We start from the raw sequence: 21,221 nt of genomic DNA, 5'->3' as shown, positions 1-21,221 counted from the left end.
GAAGTTACGGGGTTATTGTATGGGAGCCTGCTTTAAGTAAGCATGTGTTGTTGACTTTGTGATGGAATTCTTCATTTATTATTATATGACCATGTTCAAAGGGAGCACATTCCGGTAGGTTTGTGATGACTGTATTCTTCATTTATTATTATATGGCATTTTCAAAGGGAGAATGTTTTCGTAAGTTTGTGATGATAGAATACTTTCTTTTCTACTGGGCTACTCAGAGGGAGCTTGTGCTTGATACTAAGGTTATTGGCGGTAATCCACCAGAAGGTGTTGATGTTCTTGGAGTTATAAAAATTTGCCAATACCAGTGGGAGTACTGTTTGGTGACTATGGTGCTAATGTTGAGTGAAAGAGTGAAATGGTAAATAATTATTGTAATGGAAGTGTTATTAATGGAATTCACCCTGAGATAGAAATGGAAGCACAGGTTTTAATGTAAGGTTATTATTGAATATTTTCTAGAGAAAGACTACAGCAGTATTGGATATGTAGGATGCAGAATAGGTTAAAAATGGAGATAAGTTAATGTACCAATGTTGTAATGTGTATTATTTATTATTTGTATTTGCAATTAGAAGAAATTTTGTAGGGCTTATGTTGTTGTTGTTGTTGTTGTTGTTGTTGTTGTGGTCTTCAGTCCTGAGACTGGTTTGATGCAGCTCTCCATGCCACTCTATCCTGTGCAAGCCTCTTCATCTCCCAGTACCTACTGCAACCTACATCCTTCTGAATCTGCTTAGTGTATTGATCTCTTGGTCTCCCTCTACGATTTTTACCCTCCACACTGCCCTCCAATGCTAAATTTGTGATCCCTTGATGCCTCAAAACATGTCCTACCAACCGATCCCTTCTTCTAGTCAAGTTGTGCCACAAACTTCTCTTCTCCCCAATCCTATTCAATACCTCCTCATTAGTTACGTGATCTACCCACCTTATCTTCAGCATTCTTCTGTAGCACCACATTTCGAAAGCTTATATTCTCTTCTTGTCCAAACTATTTATCGTCCATGTTTCACTTCCATACTTGGCTACACTCCATACAAATACTTTCAGAAACGACTTCCTCACACTTAAATCTATACTCGATGTTAACAAATTTCTCTTCTTCAGAAACGATTTCCTTGCCATTGCCAGTCTACATTTTATATCCTCTCTACTTCGACCATCATCAGTTATTTTACTCCCTAAATAGCAAAACTCCTTTACTACTTTAAGTGTTTCATTTCCTAATCTAATCCTCTCAGCATCACCCGATTTAATTTGACTACATTCCATTATCCTCGTTTTGCTTTTGTTGATGTTCATCTTATATCCTCCTTTCAAGACACTGTCCATTCCGTTCAACTGCTCTTCCAAGTCTTTTGCTGTCTCTGACAGAATTACAATGTCATCGGCGAACCTCAAAGTTTTTACTTCTTCTCCATGAATGTTAATACCTACTCCGAATTTTTCTTTTGTTTCCTTTACTGCTTGCTCAGTATACAGATTGAATAACATCGGGGAGAGGCTACAACCCTGTCTCACTCCTTTCCCAACCACTGCTTCCCTTTCATGCCCCTCAACTCTTATAACTGCCATCTGGTTTCTGTACAAATTGTAAATAGCCTTTCGCTCCTTGTATTTTACCCCTGCCACCTTCAGAATTTGAAAGAGGGTATTCCAGTTAACGTTGTCAAAAGCTTTCTCTAAGTCTACAAATGCTAGAAATGTAGGTTTGCCTTTCCTTAATCTTTCTTCTAAGATAAGTCGTAAGGTTAGTATTGCCTCACGTGTTCCAACATTTCTACGGAATCCAAACTGATCTTCCCCGAGGTCCGCTTCTACCAGTTTTTCCATTCGTCTGCAAAGAATTCACGTTAGTATTTTGCAGCTGTGACTTATTAAACTGATAGTTCGGTAATTTTCACATCTGTCAACAGCTGCTTTCTTTGGGATTGGAATTATTATATTCTTCTTGAAGTCTGTGGGTATTTCGCCTGTCTCACACATCTTGCTCACCAGATGGTAGAGTTTTGTCATGACTGGCTCTCCCAAGGCCATCAGTAGTTCTAATGGAATGTTGTCTACTCCCGGAGCCTTGTTTCGACTCAGGTCTTTCAGTGCTCTGTCAAACTCTTCACGCAGTATCTTATCTCCCATTTCATCTTCATCTACATCCTCTTCCATTTCCGTAATATTGTCCTCAAGTACATCGCCCTTGTATAAACCCTCTATATACTCCTTCCACCTTTCTGCCTTCCCTTCTTTGCTTAGAACTGGGTTGCCATCTGAGCTCTTGGTATTCATAAAAGTGGTTCTCTTCTCTCCAAAGGTCTCTTTAATTTTCCTGTAGGCAGTATCTTTCTTACCCCTAGTGAGACAAGCCTCTACATCCTTACATTTGTCCTCTAGCCATTCCTGCTTAGCCATTTTGCACTTCCTGTCGATCTCATTTTTGAGACGTATGTATTCCTTTTTGCCTGCTTCATTTACTGCATTTTTATATTTTCTCCTTTCATCAATTAAATTCAATATTTCTTCTGTTACCCAAGGATTTCTATTAGCCCTCGTCTTTTACCTACTTGATCCTCTGCTGCCTTCACTACTTCATCCCTCAGAGCTACCCATTCTTCTTGTACTGTATTTCTTTCCCCCTTTCCTGTCAATTGTTCCCTTGTGCTCTCCCTGAAACTCTCTACAACCTCTGGTTCTTTCAGTTTATCCAGGTCCCATCTCCTTAAATTCCCACCTTTTTGCAGTTTCTTCAGTTTCAATCTGCAGTTCATAACCAATAGATTGTGGTCAGAATCCACATCTGCCCCTGGAAATGTCTTACAATTTAAAACCTGGTTCCTAAATCTCTGTCTTACCATTATATAATCTATCTGATACCTTTTAGTATCTCCAGGATTCTTCCAGGTATACAACCTTCTTTTATGATTCTTGAACCAAGTGTTAGCTATGATTAAGTTATGCTCTGTGCAAAATTCTACAAGGCGGCTTCCTCTTTCATTTCTTCCCCCCAATCCATATTCACCTACTATGTTTCCTTCTCTCCCTTTTCCTACTGACGAATTCCAGTCACCCATGACTATTAAATTTTCATCTCCCTTCACTACCTGAATAATTTCTTTTATCTCGTCATACATTTCATCAATTTCTTCATCATCTGCAGAGCTAGTTGGCATATAAAGCTGTACTACTGTAGTAGGCATGGGTTTTGTGTCTATCTTGGCCACAATAATGCGTTCACTATGCTGTTTGTAGTAGCTAACCTGCACTCCTATTTTTTTATTCATTATTAAACCTACTCCTGCATTACCCCTATTTGATTTTGTATTTATAACCCTGTAATCACCTGACCAAAAGTCTTGTTCCTCCTGCCACCAAACTTCACTAATTCCCACTATATCTAACTTTAACCTATCCATTTCCCTTTTTAAATTTTCTAACCTACCTGCCCGATTAAGGGATCTGACATTCCACGCTCCGATCCGTAGAATGCCAGTTTTCTTTCTCCTGATAACGACGTCCTCTTGAGTAGTCCCCGCCCGGAGATCCGAATGGGGGACTATTTTACCTCCGGAATATTTTACCCAAGAGGACGCCATCATCATTTAATCATACAGTAAAGCTGCATGTCCTCAGGAAAAATTACGGCTGTAGTTTCCCTTTGCTTTCAGCCGTTCGCAGTACCAGCACAGCAAGGCCGTTTTGGTTAATGTTACAAGGCCAGATCAGTCAATCATCCAGACTGTTGCCCCTGCAACTACTGAAAAGGCTGCTGCCCCTCTTCAGGAACCACATGTTTGTCTGGCCTCTCAACAGATACCCCTCCATTGTGGTTGCACCTACGGTACGGCCATCTGTATCGCTGAGGCACGCAAGCCTCCCCAGCAACGGCAAGGTCCATGGTTCATGGGGGAAGGCTTATGTTGTATGTTCTATAAATGTTGTGATTTTGGAGGGGTTTGTTGAGTAAAAAAAGGGGGGGGGAGAGGTTACATATACATTGAACATCAGATTTGTTATTACACAAGAGGATGCTGATAATTGTATTTGAATGAGCACTTACACTAGTGTGTATGAAGGAAGCTTTTGTGGGGCAATATATTGTTCTTAGTACAGCAACAAAAGTTGCACACAGAGCTTGAGACAGGTGTATGGGTGTGGTGCCAGTTGTGAGGTGGACAAAACCCAAAATAAATGTGTTCAATAAGGGGAAATATGTATAAATTATTATTAATTTTTTAATAGTAATGATCGAAATAAGAAAATATATTAAATGAGCTAGGACTTACGGTATGTTCGCTGGGCAAAATACCATATAATTTGTATGTTTAAGTAAAATGTTTTGGTTTATGAAGTCTATGGTTGTAATTCGATTGTGAGATTGATTCAGCATGAATCTGCATTGTTTGAAATTCATCTGTGTGCCTGTTCTGTGCTTTAAGATATTTCACTTGTGAGCTGATGCAGTGGGCACACAGTAAACCAGGGAGGGTGTGAGTAGCTGGACCACTGGGAAGCCAAGGGGTCACAAGTTACAGGCAACTATTGATTTTGGTTATTTCTTTGATATATATCAGGATATGGCTTGGCTGACGAGGAGTACAATGCACTGGCGGCTATACTACAATGTGAGGGAAGTGGTCTGCTGAAGCACAGACGGAAGTGGGACTCAAGGAGGAGGTCCATGCTGTGGAAGTGACTGGAAGACTGCAGTGAGGCTATAACCAGTAAAAGTGAAGTGATGTGCAACGACATGGGGAATTGGAGACAGGCAATTAATCCTGTTTAATTTGATTTGATTGATGCCCACAGAGAGACCAATTATTATTGAAATTTACAAAAATGTTTAGAATGTACACATCACTTACAGTTTATATGCATAATTAGTTACATATCTCTTATTTCAAAGCCAAATTGTTTAACACATGAAGTTCCTATTCATGTTTTGGCACAGTTTTATTTGAATTCACATTTGTTATTATTTATATAGTAGTAGTAGTAGTAGTAGTAGTAGTAGTAGCAACAGCAATAGTAGTAGTATGGATGTGGCAGTCTTGGTGCTACTTCATGTAGCCATTACTCAGGTAATGTCTTCATGAAGAGGGGGGTATGTAGCATAACAGGTGAAACTGTGTACCTAAAACAAAGTTATCCACAAATACATAAGGCTATTAGCCTCGGCATGAGTACTTTGTACTGATATTTAATTCCTATGTTTATATGATAATAAGTTTGAGTATTAATAATTGTAGAGGAATTTGAATAACAAAATGTGAAACAGGCAAGAAGGAGTAGTTGTTTTGATGAGTGACTGCTATTCCAATTCATAATTGTTATAAGAATGTATAGTAGTATGTGATAGGAATAATTGTGTACAGAACTGTGTAATGTATTTGGTTGAAGTATTTGCATTTGTAATCTAATGACAGTCAGGTATATGGATATTAATTTGACTAGAGTAGTGCGTCGCATGACAAAACTCAGGACAATAGATGCAACGCAGATATCAAGGTCTTCTGGTGGTGGGAGCTGTGCTGGGTTGGGTGGGCTACAATGGCCTGGAGGCTATATATGTTCGAGTTCTGCAGTAGTAACAGGCCTATAGCATTATTCTGAAACTAGTCTGTGGTTTATCAGTTTGCGAACTGAGAATTTGAACTGTGAACATAGTGTACCTTCAGTGGCTGATGTAGTGAACTGTTTATTTGCCTCCAACTACTCTGCTAGAACTATTTCAGATTCCTATTGGACCATTGTGTATAGTATGTGTAGAACCATTATTCATAGCAAAGCAATTTTCTATGAATAAAGCAACAGTATAATGCAAGCATACACTAAATAAGCTTTAATACCCCAAGGGATCATAGCCTTAATTTCTGATTTCATTTATTACATAATTTACTCTTGTTTTACATATAAGTATTTCACTGACTGATCCCTTAGGCCACCTTAGCACTTCTGTGAGGGCATAATGCAATCATGTGCAATGAAACCCCTGTGCAGATGAAACATTTAACAGGTTGTGCACTGACCCTCTGTTCGATTGCTAGCAGCAGTAGTTACCGCTAACCATAGGTAATGTTGCACCATGATGACAATGTTGAAGGTCTCAACCGTATGCTAAAAAGTTTACAATGGTATCAAAAACCTACATTACTTTCAGTGAGTTTACATCAGACTTTTATTATTGCTTTAATGTCTCACACCTAGAAGTGACCTTGCCAGTAAATGACCATAAGAAATATAAAAAAAAATAACTGGGTAAATCATGAAGTGAAAGCAGCAAGAGAGAAACCTCGACTTTTACTGTGTGCAGTGCTGAAGAATAACAAAAATAGCAGACTAAGGGTAAAATTTAAGAACTATCATGACTATTTCAAAGATCTGCTATTAGAAAGTAACAGTAAATACTAGCCACAGCATTAAGGAACTCGGCTAACATGGGCATAACTGTTTGTAAAATTATAAATAGCATAAGAGATTGTAAGGACAGATCAGCTAGTGATGCTACAATCAACTATAAGGAGAGTATCATGAAATGCCAATATCAGATTGCGATTTTTTTTTTTTTTTTTAAATGAGTCCTTTTCTTGTCTGAAAATACATCAACGACAATTTTAACAACCTTCAATATAATTATAAGAGCATTTCAGCTAAATAAATCATATACTTGGTGCCAACTAACAGCAACGAAATAAAATACATAATATGGACACTAAAGAATACAAAATCAGCAGGCTATGATAGAGAATCTATCAACACATTAAAAAGGTGGATAGGCAAAATATCTGATAAAATCCACTAAAAGGAAGGCATGCCCCTTTTTAGAAATAAATAATTTTTATGACATTAGCAGATTTTATCATTGATGAGAAATAATGATTGCCATAGAGAACAAGGAGTTAGCGAAATGTTCCTTGATCTATAAAAAGTTTTTGATTGTGTCAACACCACCATATCACTTCACAAGCTGTGTAAGCTGCATATTTGAGGAACTGGCTGTGAGTTAATACAATCAATCATGAGCAACAGGAAACAATTTATGTTGCTTAAAACAAACTGTTGGTCTTCCAAGTCCAGAATTACTGACGTCAGATGTGGAGTATCTCAAGGTTCTGTGTTGGAGCCCCTTCCTTCTGTGACTTAAGTTATTGCTATAGAGTACAATTCTCTTAACTCTAAAAAGACATTCCATGGTCATGATACATAAACTATGCAAGCACAAAACGTATGATAGTGTGTTAACAATGAAATATTTAAGTATTTCAATTGAAGCTAGCTAAATGTAACTGCTTCAAAACCTGCAATAATGGAATTTAACAGCAGGAAATAAATAGAATTTGGTATGAAATTATCCACTGCACAAAAGGGAAAATGGACAAGATTCTTGGGAATCACAATACAGGACAACCACAAGTGGGATGTGCAAACACTTACAGATTCCCAAGTCTGTAAGCTTTCTGAAAACATGTTTGCACTACACATGATTAGCAAATATTACAAGGATATGTGCATACTAAAAACTGATTATCATTCTTTATTCTCGCCAAATTTAAACTATGCAGTAGAAATATGGGGTGCAGTGACACAAACCAACATAAGCATATTTTAACAGCACAGATAAAAGCTATCAGAACAATTTGTGGCGCTAAAATTAGAGAATGATGTTGGAATCTGTTTCAAGAATTAGGAGTGCTAACCAGTATAGATGTATATAAAGCAAAAATAGTATTTCTTGTGAAAGCAATAAATCCAAGCTTTAACTGTGACCTACACCAGCATAATACAAGATAAAAATTCAGATACCATGTAAATACCCACAGAACAGCATTGTGCGAAAAAAAAAATGCACTTTATGCTGGGCTGAAGTTAGCCAGTGCCCAACCAAAAAGGCTCACAGCCCTTTATAACAGCAAATCAAAATACAAAGTAAGAATAATCTTAATTGAAAATCCATTTTTTTCCCTTGATAAGTTCTTTATTTTATTTCATTTTATTTTATTTGTGTATTTATTTATCCATCCATAGACAGTAAATATTGTTTGGATGTTGTCAAAAAGTACATGTAAATTTAGGGAAACAATTTATGGAAAAGGAACATACAAAATTTTATGTTAAGTAGTACAAAGAATTATACATACAAAGTTGTACAAAAAAAAGTGCAAAGAATAATACTTGGTCATACAAGACACAGTAATACAGCTTTTTATACATGTATACTAACAGTATTGTAACTGCATAGTCTGTTTGCCCTAAGGCATTGCTTTTGTCTTTCCTAAAGAGGAAGCCCCTATATTCATTACAATAACTCAGTAAAGAGTTTTACCACACTCAACAGCTGTCTATCAGATGCACAAACTTAACAGAAACTTTAGGGGAAGAAAGACAGTGTTATCAGTTTGGCTATAATATAAACATTATCAGAATTATTTACTGGCCTAAACAGTCATTTACCAAGTAAAAACTTTGTTCAAGTAAAAATGTTTTAAATTCTACTTTAAATCTGTTTTCATCTTCTAACTTTCTGATGTTGGCTGGCAATATCTTGTAGAGTTTTGTACCAATATGGCTCACATGGCTTTGTGTGTGTGTTCTTTCTGTTCGCTGAGTACCGAGTGCGGTGCTATTTCGGGTATTGTAGTTATGCAAGTCGGTATTTGTCTGAAAATCGGCACGGTGGGTCCTAACATATAAAACATGGTACTGTTAGAACTTTAAGCCTGTTGAGTAAGGATTTTAATTGTGTCTGTGGATGACTGTGTGTTGTTATTCGGGTAGCCCTCTTCTGTAATAGAAAGATTTGTTTTAGATGGCAAGTAGTGGAACCCCAAAATATTATTCCATATGTTGCAAAGAGACTGAAAATAGCCAAGATATACCATCCTGGCACCCTCTGCAGTACAAACATTTGTGATAATTCTAAGAGCAAAACAGGCTTAGTTAAATTTCTGCACAAGTTTCATTACATGGTCATTAAAAATAAGAGTTTCATCTACATGAATCCCCAGCAATTTTGCTGATACCACTCTGTCTATGGCCTTGTCACCTAGCAACAGATTAATATTTAGAGTTTGACATATTTTCCCAAACTGCATATAATTTGTTTTATTTGCATTTAACGTCAACTGGTTGAACCAAGTGTGGACATTCTTTATTACTTGATCAGTAGTTGTTGCAGCATTTGCTTTGGTGCACCTATTATCACACCAGTGTCATCTGCGAATAGTATGGCCTTTGCTGCTCCATCTGAGGTGTGAATGTCATTTATGTAGACAAGGAACAACAAGGGAACTAGAATACTGCCTTGTGGCACTCCTATTTCCACTTTTTTTGCATCTGATACTAAATTTATGTTGTGGTTGGAGTAATCCGACAACAGTCCTACATTCTGTGTTCTATTTTGTAGGTATGATTCAAACCACTTTTTCCCTGTCCCATGAATACCTAATGCTTCCAGTTTTTCTAAAAGAATGCCATGAGTGACAGTGTCAAATACTTTGTAGACATCTAAATCTATTCCTACTGTGCTATTGTCTTTTTCTAGATTTTGATTATTTGTTCAATGTAGCACGTTAGTGCTGTCTCTGAATTTTTACCTGCCTGGAAGCCATGCTGATTTCTATATAGTAACTTATAGTAATTTAGATATTTGCTGATTCTGATATCCATTAATTTTTCTATTATTTTAGAAAATCCCAGAAGGAGGGATATTGGCTGCTAGTTTTCTACCTTATGCTTGTTGCTGTTTTTGAATAATGGCTTCAATTCTGACATTTTCATTCTTTCCGGAAACACTCCTTCACTAAAAGATAAGTTGGCTATGTATGCCAAGGGCCTTGCGATTTGTGCACCTGTTATTATTATGGTATAAACAGGCACCTCATCTAATCCTGCTGACATTTTAGGTTTCAAGCTTTTTATTACTTTAAACACTTCTTGATCATCTGTTGGATCTGTACTCATGCTACGAGCAGCTTTTGGAAATTCTGTTTTTCTTGGTTTGTAAATTTTGAGCTTAATGAAGTTGTTGCATTTATGAAATAATTGTTGATGTAATTTGGCAAATCTTGTTTTTTAATATCAACTTTTTCTGTGTTTTTGAGAATGATATCCCTGTCTTTGCATCTCTTTCCTGTTTCAGTCTTCACAGTACCCCACACGGCTTTTGATTTGTTATCAAACTGTCTTATTAAGTTGTCATTACTCATAAATTTTGCCTTGGCTATTACTATTCAATATACCCTCTTGTAATTCTTAACATATTCTATAAATGTGGATCTATAAATGTCTTCAATTTTGAGTTTAGTCTCTTTAGAGTTCCACAAGAAGTTTTTCATCCAGCTGTGATCCAAGAACTTCGCTTTGTATTGTGATGTGATGTGATTCTTGACAGCTTCTTTGGAAAGCACATTTAGAAATATCCCATGAAAATTGAAGAAAAAGTGTTATATGCATCGTATTTGTTAGGGACAGCACTTCTGCCCAGGACTCGCTAGTTATGATATTCGTAAATTCTACACAGTTTTCAGTGGAAAATTTTCTTTAATACATGAAGTACATTTTTTCTTGCAGTGGCACAAAGGAATTTTGAGGACAAGAGCATTATGGTCTGATAATCCCAAATCAGTATTTGTTACTTCTACTTCTGTGGATCATACATTTGAAAATAATTTGAAGTCATTTTGACTATTTTTCGACTGTGACTGTCTCAAGAAACATGTAAAGGTTTTTTAAATTACTGCTACCAGTCACAAACGTTGTTAACTATTGTATTATTTATTTATTTATTTATTTTGCTACATGTTTTGAGGGAGTACCTCATCTAACCACAGCATTTATGAAAAGACTATGTAACATCAGCATAATCTTATCGTGAAATTGTTTTTGTAATGCTGTTTAGCCTGAAGATAAGGTACTCCCTGGAAACATGTAGCAAAATAAATAAATAATACAATAGTTAACAAAGTTTGTGACTGGTAACAGTAATTTAAAAAAACCTTTAGACATTTGAAAATATATTATCTATAAGACTGTTTGTATTATATGTTATTCTTGTGGGTTCGTGTATGTGCAGAAACATATTGAAACTACATAATAGATTTAGGAACTGATTTTTTAGCCTACTGTCATTCATAAGATTTATGCTGAAATCCCCACAGACAACTACAGCGGCTTTTTCAGTGAAAAGAATGTTAAGCAGTGTTTCTAATTGATTAATGAATATGTCTGTATCCCCAGTAGGTAGTCTGTATATTGCTATGACTACGACTTTTCACTGTATTTCATACAACTTTATAGCTGCTCCTTAAACAAGATACTTACGCTTCAGGTTTTTCTGTTGGAACCTTTACCTGCAATGCTTTATATGGAGGACACTCAACAGTATCAGTTTTTTCCGGTTGGTAACGAACCTGAAATTTTTAACAAAACTTAAAGTAGCCAGTGAATAAATAATAAACTATGATGAATATGGTATGTGACATTGTTGTATTATTTATAAACACAACTAAATAGAAGAAAGTGATGAACCTAGGGAGGTCTCTCTTTTGTAAACATGATGATCAAATAAATGAAAAAAAAGAAAGTTGTTTTTTACTTTCTGGATAAGAGGATGAGTGAATCCAGTATTATGCAATAGAGAGAGACCTACAAGAAATGGGGATCAGTTGGGAAAATATCCTCACACTAAATAAGAAACTGAAAAGACTTGGGGATTATGAAGGAAAAAACTAAGATTAAAACTAGAATTTACAAGGACAGAAAAGAGTAATATCAGTAACAAATGTATTAGGCAACTTTAGACCTCAAGGAAAATGAGAGTGAGAACAATATGGTATTTTTCCAGCCGGAATAAATGAAGAAGGAGGAGGAGCAGAAGAAGAAGAAGAAGAAGAAGAAAATGGTAGAAGAGAATGGTAGAAGAGAAGAAGAAGAAAAAGTAGTACACAGAGCTATGTTAACAGCAGTATAACTGGAAAAGCAGACTCTTTTATTTGTGGCATTTTTTCTGCTATGTAATATGTTATTTGAAACTGCTCAAACTTACAGACATATAGCACAGTAAACTTAAATTAAAAATTAAACTTCCCCATTACTTGAAGTATGAAAAGAGTTCTAAAACAAATTGGACATTCTGTTCATATACTTCAAATTATAGTCGAATATATTTTGCTATATAATATTTCAAAAAATATTTTCTTTCAATTACAAAATTGATTTTCATGCTAATACAAACAGTGATTATTTATTTAGTATTGAATATTATACATGTATCATTTCTATGGTAAACAAATTATAGAAGCAAATTACATGAACAAAGTAAATTTTTGTACAGTAATGAATTTAAAACCTAAACGAAGCCCGCTTGACTAAAACATAATTATAAATTCATATTCAAGTGCAAATGAGATTTGACATGTTACCACTTATCTACAAAATATGTGTTCTATATATGTACAGTGTATCGTGATAATCATTAGCTGTGGAATTGATAATTCACACTGAAGAGCCAAAGAAAGTGGTACACATGCCTGATATCGTGTAGGGGCCCCGCAAGCACACAGAAGTGCTGCAACACGACATGGCATGGACTCGACTAATGTCTGAGGTAGTGCTGGAGGGAACTGACACCATGAATCCTGTAGGGCTGTCCTTAAATCCGAAAGAATGTGAGGGGGCGGAGATCTCTTCGGAACAGCACATTGCAAGGCATCCCAGATATGCACAGTAATGTTCATTTCTGGAAAGTTTGGTGGCTAGCGGAAATGTTTCAACTCAGAAGAGTGTTCCTGGAGCCACTCTGTAGCAATTCTGGACATGTGGGGTGTTGCATAGTCCTGCTGGAATTGCCCAAGTCTTTCAAAATGCACAATGGACATGAGTGGATGCAAGTGATCAAACAGGATGCTTAAGTATGTGTCACCTGTCAGAGTTGTACCTAGACATATCAGGTGTCCCATATCACTCCAGAGCCTCCACCAGCTTGAACAGTCGACTGCTGACATGCAGGATCCATGGATTCACGAGGTTGTCTCCATACCTGTACACATCCATCTGCTCAATACAATTTGAAACAAGACTCTTCCGACCAGGCAACATGTTTCCAGGCATCAACAGTCCAATGTCAGTATTGAAGGGCCCAGAAAAGGTGTAAAGCTTTGGGTCATGCAGCCATCAAGGGTACAAGAGTGAGCCATTGGCTCTGAAAGCCCATATCGATTATGTTTTGTCGAATGATTTGCACACTGACACTGGTTGATGCCCCGGCACTGAAATCTGCAGCAATTTGCAGAAGTATTGCATTTGTGTCACACGGAACGATTCTCTTCAGTTGCCGTTGGCCCTGTTCTTGCAGGATCTTTTTCCAGCTACAGCAATGCTGGAGATCTGATGTTTTACCAGATTCCCAATGTTCATGGTACACTCGTGAAATGGTCGTATGGGAAAATCCCCACTTTATTGCTACCTGAGAGATGCTGTGTCCCATCGCTCATGCGCTGACTATAACAACACATTCAAACTCGCTTACATCTTGATAACCTGCCATTGTAGCAAAAGTAACTGATCCAACAACTGCAGCAGACACTTGTTGTCTTATATAGGTGTTGCCAACCACAGCCCCATATTCTGCTTGTTTACATACCTCTGTATTTGAATTTGCCTATACCAGTTTCTTTGGCTCTTTAGTGTAGTAATATTTTTCCTTGTTCAGCTACAGAGGGATGATTTTAAATGGCTCAAAATAGGTTTTGTGTCGTCATTATCAATTTCATTGTAATTTTTCAGAATAGGAAACCTCTTTCTCAATTCTCATTTAACTACAGGAAATTGCTATGTACAACCACTTGTGTATAGGATGTAAAGTACTACATGTGCATTGTCAGTTTATGGCCAAAAGGTTTGTCAGTAAATATCATAGTCAGAATGGTTAACCTAAATTTAAATAACGTAAAAGATCATCTGACCAAGTGCTGACCCACGTGTGAATGAACTACATTAATTTTGCAACTGAGAGCATGATTTATCTAGCAGTCTTTTTCAAAAAATCTTTACTTTGGTTCCAACTCATCCTGTTACACAGTTACAAGATACTGTGCTGGCGATGACATGTGATGTTGGTATTTGATGATTGTGCATTGCATATAATGTCTCCAGAGTCCAGATCTGTTATTTATCTGTTGCAGGTAATGAGTAGACTTGTGCACTGTCACAGCTGTTGTCCTGAGCTTGATATGGGGCTACAGTTCCAGAGTGTGCACAGTTTGAAATATGCGGCAGTGATGTATTTATGGAATATAATCAACTATACACTGGCCTAAACTGTGGCACCCATAGAACAGTTTCAGTTTAATGATCAAGACTACACAGTTCAAGGCTTATTCACATCAAAGAACAGTCCTCAAACTGTGCTGAACTGATACAGAATACATGCATTGTTTCACCAGTGGCCCACCAATTTGCATCAATTACACACACGAAAACTATCTTACTTCATCCATGAATAAAACCATGGTGCTGAATTCAGTCAACATTATTCATACTTTCTGCACATCATTTCAATATGGGGCACATATTAATTTAAGTATTTCATCAGTGTATTTATGCATGAAAACCATCACACCAATCACAATGTCATGTACAGTCATTGTTCTCCTTATCACTCTGCCACTCAATCATTCAGTTTAAGTAGTCAAAAATATGCTCTCTTATGATGTAGATATACATACACAAGTGCATTGAAACATTTATGCCCAGATAGATGTATTATTTGAATGTACTGACATTTATTACTAAATATGATGAATAAAACAAAATAAAAAGTAGCAAATTATTTATATTATTTCCCAAGAGCTATATCTTTACAAGCACAAGAAATTGTGCAGCGAATTGGTGTGCACCACTGTGTTGTTATTTGGACATTCAAACACAGAGAGAAAAAACTGAAGATAAGCCTCTTGTGGTTGCCCATAATCAGTAACACCTGCTGGTGACCACTGCCTACAAATTATGGCTCTGTGTTTATGTTAACCACAATAAATAACATGTGTTTGGAATGCTGTATAAGAACAAAATTTGTTTCACAGCTTGCAAACATTTACACAATATTAATGTGTGCACAGAACATGAGTGAATGCTAATGGTACCAGAAACTAATTGAAATGTGCCACTTGGCTTGAACAGCGATCCACTGAGCCACACTACACTTGAACCAATCATTGGACTTCTGCTCCCACATAGAGCCTGTCTTCCCCCACCCCCCTCATATAAACTGCCAGCTGCAGTTGTGGTTCCTGAGGCATGTCCTGGAAAGGTGTCATCAGGAGTTCTCAATATGGTGGTGGTGTAGGTGTCGCTGAAATGGGCGGCTTTTTGACTTCGCTCATCTCATATGATGACAGGGGACAGTGGTTCTGAGATGATAGCTTATCAATAGGCTTGTACCCTTTCAAGTGACACTGTTGTAGGCTCTGCTGCTATATCAGATTTGCTTAATATGTTCATTATGCTTCAAAACTCGGTAAGGTCAAGCATAAGAAGGTTGTAATGGTCAACGTACAGTGTCTGTGCTCGACATAACATGTGAGTACTTATTCAAATCCTTATGATTGAAAATACTGGTATTTACTTGGCAAGGTTCCAGTGTTTGGTGAAGCATGGAGTTTGACTCTAAACTTATTGAAGTATAAACAGCAATACTGGTGCAGAGAGGTGCTATTGAGGTAGGAAAAACTCGGGTGGAAGCTGCAGTGTCTCTCTATTGACCATTGGAACCATTGATGAGGTAATATCTTGCTTGACTGCAGTGCAGAGTCAAGTAGCATTAGTGCTAGTGCTACTGTCCAAATAAGATCATATCTCATAACATGGCTCTGAGCATCTTATGGCAGCACCTTTCCATGCTGTTGCTGACTAGGTGGCAACTAGTGGTGTGATGGTATTGGAATCTACATAATTTAGTAGGTTGAGGAGTTGTACAGACTCAAATTGCCATCCTTGGCTTGTTGTGACATGTACTGGACAGCCAAACCAAATGATCTGCATAGCAAGGAAAGTCCTGGCTACTGTTCTTGTGGAAATGTTCATGATTGGAGCAGCTTTGGCCCAATGGGAATATCAGTCACTGGATGTGAAGATAACCTGGATCCTTCAGATGAGGCAACGGGCTCACCAGGTCAATGTGAATGTGTGAGAAATGATGTACTGTTTAAGAAAACTGATTTATTGGTTTATGAATGTGATAGCTAAGCATGATTTAGTCTGTATGAGAGAGTCTGTTTTCATACTCACCCAAACATACCTGATATTGAAAAGCTTAATTGTGCTGTTACCTCTGAGGTGTGTGAGGCTGTGAACTTACTTGTGAAAAACAATGGGTACAAATGGCCTATGAGGTTGGCTAAGAGGCACTTTTTAAAGCTGCATTCCGTGTCCTCACTCACCATGAAGTCTCATAGCTGTGTATTGGTTGCTTGTGCTGCAGTGAATGTATCAAATTCAGTAGTACAGGAAACTGCGTTTAGGCACAAAAAATAATCAGTGACTATGTTATCTGATTCTTTAATGAGTCTCAGATCTGTAGTAAACTGACTGATAAATTCTAATTTCGAAAATCGCTAAGCCAGACAGCCTTGTATAAAATGAGTAACTCCTGATCATAATCACTCCACCTGCTCTGAGCATCAATGAACTTATGAGAAAAAATCCAAGGATTGCCATACACCATTAACTTTCTTGTGAGTGCCATGCCAAGTTTCAGCTGACTAGCATCCACAATCGCAGCAAGGAAAATTGTGTGTACAGGGTAAGTGAAAAGAAGCACTCTGCGTAAGCTGGCCTTTATGTGTTCAAAGGCATGCTGCATTTCCATAGTTCATGTCAGTGGTGTTTCGGCCCACCAAAGCTGCCATCAGGAGATCTTGTATTGTGGCTGCACCTAGCAGCTGTTTGCCATTTTTGACCAAAAACTGATGCAATGAGAGACCTGTGTGAGCAGAAACATTGTCATAGTGGAAAAACCAGTCTCTAATCTGCCACATACAGCATCTTTTTTTCATGCGCACTCTTACACATCCATCTCAAAACCTCCAAATAGAGAAGTTGTCTCCTCGCACAAAAAACAAATGAGGACTGTCTTCACAAAAAACAAATGAGGACTGTCTTAGGTTTGATTTCACTTGAGGAGCTTTTGTATGGACAAAGTGACCAAGACATTTTCCACTGAGTTGAGTGATTTTGGGGTCATAACCAAAACATTACTTGTCACCTGTAATGATCTTGGAAAACAGTTCTCTGTCAGATTAGAGTTATGCCTTTCAATGCACAACATGCATCCCCTCAATACTCTCCTCAGTGAATAGTCACAAAACTGAGCCACAAATTTGACAAACACATTTGTCATTTGGCAAATTTTGTGTTAAAAAGCTCCTGGAGGATTCCACAGAAAAAAGGACATTTTTCTCAAAATAAAAAAAGTGCTAATATTGTGTCTTTAAACTTTAAATTCAACATACTGAAGAAAATTTTGCTGAAATTTGAAGTTATGACTTGGTAGCATTGCATCAAGGCAGCAAGCTGTAGATTTTTTCTGAGGCAAGCAAAACCCAATCAATTCTGGAGGCTTTGTCAGCAGACAGCAACATTCTTTAGAAATTTGTATCACGTACGAGGGCTATCCACAAAGTACATTACGTTTTGGAATTAAAAATAAATAAAGTATTGGAATTTTTTTTTATTATATACAGATGAAAGCCATACTTAAATACTACATTTCTACATAGTTGCCATTTAAATTAAGGCACTTATCATAGCGATGGACGATGTGTTTGTCAAATTTGTGGCTCAGTTTTGTGACTAATCAGTGCGGAGAGTATTGAGGGGATGCATGTTGTGCATTGAAGGGCAAGGCTTTCTTTTGGGACAGAAAAGGTGTGATTTTTGTGGATTTCCTGGAAAGAGGCACTACAATAAACTCTCAAAGGTATTGCCAAACTTTGCACAACCTCAGAAGAGCAATACAAAACAATCGCAGGGGAAAGTTGGGCGCAAACATCTTGCTGATTCACGACAATGCCCGGGCCCACACGGCAAATGCCACTCGTGAAGTTCTCGAATCTTTTAAGTGGGAGTTGTTTCCTCATCCGCCGTACAGTCCCGACCTGGCACCGAGCGACTTCCACTTATTCCCAGCAATGAAGAAGTGGTTGGCTATGCAGCGTTTTGATGATGACACACAGCTTCAAGAAGAGGTAACCACATGGTTGAAGGCGCAGGCGGCCAAATTTTACGACGAAGGAATTTCCAAGCTCTACCATCGCTACGATAAGTGCTTTAATTTAAATGGCAACTATGTAGAAAAGTAGTATTTAGGTGTGGCTTTCATCTGTATATAATTTAAAAAATTTGCAATACTTTATTTGTTTTTAATTCCAAAACGTAATGTACTTTGTGGACAGCCCTCGTACTTTGTGGAAGGTAAGTACTTGACAACACATTTACAGTATTCTATTCAATGATTCTTATAATTATGAACAATAATTATGACACACGTAGTTAAGAATTTCCTTGTACCACATGATGGAAAACAACATATTTTTTGCCTGTTGTGCATGTTGTTCAACAATTTCACTTCTTTTATTTATTTTGTAAGCTAGTTTTATGGTCTAAAACTCCCATAATTTTTAATGATTTTACCACATTTCTGCTGCAGGTTATGTTAGGTATTACAGTGTGTCCCATATGTGATAACTGTATTTTTTATGTTGTCTTTTTTGTACAGTTCTTTATATGTTTGTATGCATTTGTCATATTATTTAATATTATTACTGTTATTGTTATTTTAGTCTGTTTTTGTTTTGTAGACTTCATGTAGCTGACTAGCTCAAAATTAAAGAAGCTGACACTTTCTTGAAAATAACATCTTTTTAACATCTACTTTATCATCAATAAAGGCTACAATATTTTATCTCTTTCTAGGGATACACAATATCAAAGGCAGCTAGTACAAGTGCAAGTTGGATGCAAAAGATGAGTCAGTGACTAACACATGAAACCCAGATTTTCAGAAACAGAAAAATAAGTGGGTCTCACAATTAAGGAAGATAAAGAAACAAGGTATGACTGAAGTGAGCTGGATAAACTCCAAAAGTATGAGAGAGATTGGAAGACACTGCAGAGATCAAACAAAAGGGATGATAAGCTTCAGCAGCAATCTCCCCCTACCTTCTCTCAAGGCTCTGGGGGTCCATATCAATGTCTGCAGTCACTGGGCAAGACCATATGGAGAACAACAAGAGCATTGCCCTTTCAATAAGGAAAAAAGGAAGTTTTGACATGCTTAGCAGAATGTGCTGGTTTGACACTATCAACCACAGAAGGGCATCATTCTCATGTAAAATCCAAAGTCAGTTATTCAAAAGTGAGAGATTTCTACCTCAGACCAGATATTATATATACATGCCCAGGAATTAAGGAGTTTATAACTATCTGGGAGAATGGAATCAGAAAAGGTTATGAAACACTACTTGATGATGATCTTGAAAGAAGCACCCTCAATTTTAAAGAAGAAAACCTAGACCTCATTATTAATTTCTCCAAATTTTGTGGATTGAGACCAAAGAATGTTTTATTTCTAAAAAGTAATCCATCTAATCAGTGCAAGTGCAGAGTACATGAGAACTTTATTTTCAAACTTAAATCTATTCAGACTCTTTCTGGGAGAAAATGCTGTGTGAGATGGAAGTCAGTTCAGCTTGCTGGCAAAATAGGTGTGAAGCCTGCTGTAATGGCAAACTTTTGCTGGTGCCAGAAAACAGCGATGATGAAGTTATTTGAAAATGCTGGGAAAATTCAGATCAAGGATTAAAACTTTCTGCTAAAGAAGGGCAGATCGGAGACCTATTTGAAGCCACTCTACAAGACCTGCCAAGCTTTAAAGCGCATATAAATCTCAAACGAATACAGTCTGCAGCATTTGAGAATGATAATCTAGAAACCAATGATATCTGCATTTTGCAGATTGATTTTGCCATGTCTTTCTCATGTGAATACCAGAAAGAAATTATGACTGCACTTTGGTCCAGAGACAGTGTTCTGTTATTTACAGCAGTCTTATTCTTTAAAGGAAAATGTGAAACATTCCTTATTTTTTACAACAGTAGGAATAAGGACAAAAACATGGTTTTTACTTCCATTGATTTTTTTTATATTATAGTATTTTCAATTCAGAACAACCTAACAATGAAGAAGTAATATGGAGTGATGGTCCTGCCTCTGAATTTAAAAACAGATACATGGCCAAAGTTCTGAACTTGTTCTCCTAAAAATATGGCAGAGATTTTTCGTGAAAGTATTTCACAACATCCCATGAAACTGCTTTGTTGATGGAGAAAGGGGAAATGCCAAATGACTTGTTCATGAGAAAATTATGAGCAATAGAGAAAATGTGCCAGTCGTTCAGAGTGCAAAAGTATTTGCTGATCTTGCTGCAAAAATTGTAACTAGTACAAGGACCTTCTACATGATGAACAATTCATCAACAACAAAAAATTGAAAAAGAAAATCCTTGGATGGATGTTCTACCAATCCCTGGAATTTCATCATTTCTCATACTGAAATCAAGAGGACAGGCCACACAGCCCGCATCTCGTGGTCGTGCGGTAGCGTTCTCGCTTCCCACGCCCGGGTTCCCGGGTTCGATTCCCGGCGGGGTCAGGGATTTTCTCTGCCTCGTGATGGCTGGGTGTTGTGTGCTGTCCTTAGGTTAGTTAGGTTTAAGTAGTTCTAAGTTCTAGGGGACTTATGACCACAGCAGTTGAGTCCCATAGTGCTCAGAGCCATTTGAACCATTTTGAACAGGCCACACAGTGTAAAATTTCAGAGTTGAAATTAGTACAGTGGATTTATTGGACCTAGCTATCAACCAGTGGGTTACAGTTAATTACCATGGTGTTCACTACAGAGGAGAGTTAATGTCATGTATTAGTCAAAGATTTCCACTATCTTCAGATGGCCAAAAGAAAGAGATGAGATAACTTACACCTGTGATGAAATTGTAAGATAATTTCTGGACCAGTAATTGCTAACAACAGAGGACTGGGACCGAGTAAGGTTGCACAGTGGTTAGCACACTGGACTCACATTCAGGAGGATGACAGTTCAAACCCGCATCTGGCCATCCTGATTTAAGTTTCCCATGATTTCCCTAAATCACTTCAGGTAAATGC

General features: G+C 37.3%; 1 protein-coding gene across 1 annotated transcript in view; it reads right to left on the bottom strand.

Moving 5' to 3' along the window:
* Positions 1 to 5,006: 5,006 nt before the first annotated feature.
* Positions 5,007 to 21,221, bottom strand: part of LOC126234582 (uncharacterized) — a 61,746-nt gene continuing 45,531 nt past the window's right edge. The window contains exons 4-5 of the mRNA XM_049943293.1: positions 11,323 to 11,411; positions 5,007 to 5,137 (exon numbers count right to left, since the gene is read on the bottom strand). Coding sequence (XP_049799250.1) covers positions 5,077 to 5,137; positions 11,323 to 11,411 — 150 coding nt within the window. The 3' untranslated portion in view covers positions 5,007 to 5,076. The remainder of the gene's footprint in view (positions 5,138 to 11,322; positions 11,412 to 21,221) is intronic.

This window comes from Schistocerca nitens, chromosome 2 (genome assembly GCF_023898315.1).
Source record: "Schistocerca nitens isolate TAMUIC-IGC-003100 chromosome 2, iqSchNite1.1, whole genome shotgun sequence".
Lineage (NCBI taxonomy): Eukaryota > Metazoa > Arthropoda > Insecta > Orthoptera > Acrididae > Schistocerca > Schistocerca nitens.
The sequence above is the reverse complement of the archived record's forward strand: the minus strand, read 5'-3'. Positions and strand labels throughout refer to the sequence as shown.